Source organism: Dendrobium catenatum, unplaced genomic scaffold (genome assembly GCF_001605985.2).
Source record: "Dendrobium catenatum unplaced genomic scaffold, ASM160598v2 fragScaff_scaffold_1056, whole genome shotgun sequence".
In the NCBI taxonomy this organism is placed as follows: domain Eukaryota; kingdom Viridiplantae; phylum Streptophyta; class Magnoliopsida; order Asparagales; family Orchidaceae; genus Dendrobium; species Dendrobium catenatum.
In genome coordinates, this window is record NW_021319518.1 from 2,837,632 (window position 1) to 2,839,499 (window position 1,868).

At 33.1% G+C, this 1,868-nt stretch overlaps 1 protein-coding gene across 1 annotated transcript in view; it reads left to right on the forward strand.

Annotated features, from left to right (window-relative positions):
• Positions 1 to 724: 724 nt before the first annotated feature.
• LOC110093066 (aspartyl protease family protein At5g10770-like) overlaps positions 725 to 1,868 on the forward strand; it is a 9,435-nt gene continuing 8,291 nt past the window's right edge. Inside the window, exon 1 of the mRNA XM_020817833.2 lies at positions 725 to 980. Within this exon, the coding sequence (XP_020673492.2) occupies positions 725 to 980 (256 nt within the window). The remainder of the gene's footprint in view (positions 981 to 1,868) is intronic.

The following is a 1,868-nucleotide window of genomic DNA, read 5'->3' on the forward strand; positions in this document are numbered from 1 at the left end:
CTAACCCTTATTGGTAAATTTTTGCTATGTGGCCCGAATCTGGACGTGATTTGAAAATTTTTTATGAGCTTGAAATTGACAGGAGCTTTTCATGTCGGTTTGCTAGATCTGAGACATATTGTGATTCAATTGATGAATGATCTTGATTACAGTCGTATGTTTGCTTGGAGGTCTTACTATATACAAGGGTGTCAAATGTGTCTACTCAAGTGGATACCTAACTTTGATGTTAGGAAAGAATCACCCATAGCTCCAGTTTGGCTTTAATTTCCTAATTAGAGTTTGCATTTCTTCAACTCGCAAATTATTTTTGGCATTTCTTTAATCTTTAGAAGATCCTTACAAACTTATCAGGCAACTGCTTCTATAACACGTTCCATCCATAGCTAAGGTTCTTGTGGAACTTGATGTTTCGAAGAAGCACCCGGGTAAGGTGTGGTTAAGTTCTGAGCTTAATGTGTATTTTTAAAAAGTGGAGTTTGAGAAATTACCAATTTTTTGTTTGTCTTGTAAAATGCATGTACATGGATTTAAAGAATGTTTTAGGCTACATCCCCATCTTTGAAAAGAAAAATCTATTTCCAAATAATCTCAACCTAAAGATGGTAATGAAATTTTGCAATCTTTAGAGATGGAAGGAATTAATTCTAAGTCTGATGATGATCCATTGAATGTGGTTGATGTTTTAGGAAATTCTTAGACCTACCCGCCCCCTCCATCGTATATGGCCATTTTTGAGAATCCTCCTATCGGTCAACCTGAACTTACTACTACATTTACTCCGTCAAATAGTGGTGTTGATATTGTTGTTAATCTTGGGTTTAATGATTCTTATTCTCTAAACAACACTACTTCTGCTTTACCCATTATAAATTATAGTTTGAATAATAATAAATATGCTAATTTTGATGAAGTTAGCTTCTCTATTCTCAATCAGGAAGCCCTTGCTGTTAATGGTCGTGAAGAAGTTTTGAAGGAAGGTGAGCTTCCTCAATTGGGTAAGGGAAAGTATAATAAATGTAACTCACCTTCTTCTTCTAATTTTTTTTCTGATGCTTTTACTGATAATGAGGATTTACAAATTTCTTTGAAATGAATTGCTAAAGATGACAATGATTTATGCTTTGTGAAATCTCAAGGTAAACTTGGAAGGAAAAGTAAAAACCTTGTATTACAATCAGGTAGAAATACTCATTAACAATCTACTCATTAAGTTTTGTTTTTATGTTTAAATCCATTATTTGGAATGTTAGGGGTATTGGGTGTGCTTCATCTCATTTGTGGCTTAAGAATCTTTGTTGTATTCATGATATTTCTATTTTAGTTTTACTTAAACCACTTATTAATGTCCCTAATTTATCAACTACTGCTAAATTTCTTGGTTTTAATAATGCTACGACTAATTGTGCTAATAAGATTTGGGTTTTTTGGAAAGATCATGTTAAAATTGATGTTCTTGGTAATTTCACTCAAGTTTTGCATTGTAATATTAAAGTTTCTAATGTTAAGTGTTGTGCTTCTTTCCTTTATGCGGCTTCCTCTCGTGGTATTAGAAAAATTCTTTAGGAGTAATTAACTGATTTTCATAGCATGTGTTGTAGCACGTGGTTGGTTGGAGGTGATCTTAACACCATCTCTAATCCCTCTAAGCGATCTGGGGGTTATGCTTCCAATTATTATTCTATGGATGATTTTAATAATATTATTATGCATTGCAATCTCATTGAAATTGGTTTTTCTGGAAACCAGTTCACTTGGAATAGAGGTCGATTATGGCAAAGGTTGGATCGCATTTTATTTAATGATAATTTGATTAATTCTCTTAGTGCCTTTTCTATTGAGCATCTTAGTCGTACTCTTTCTGATCA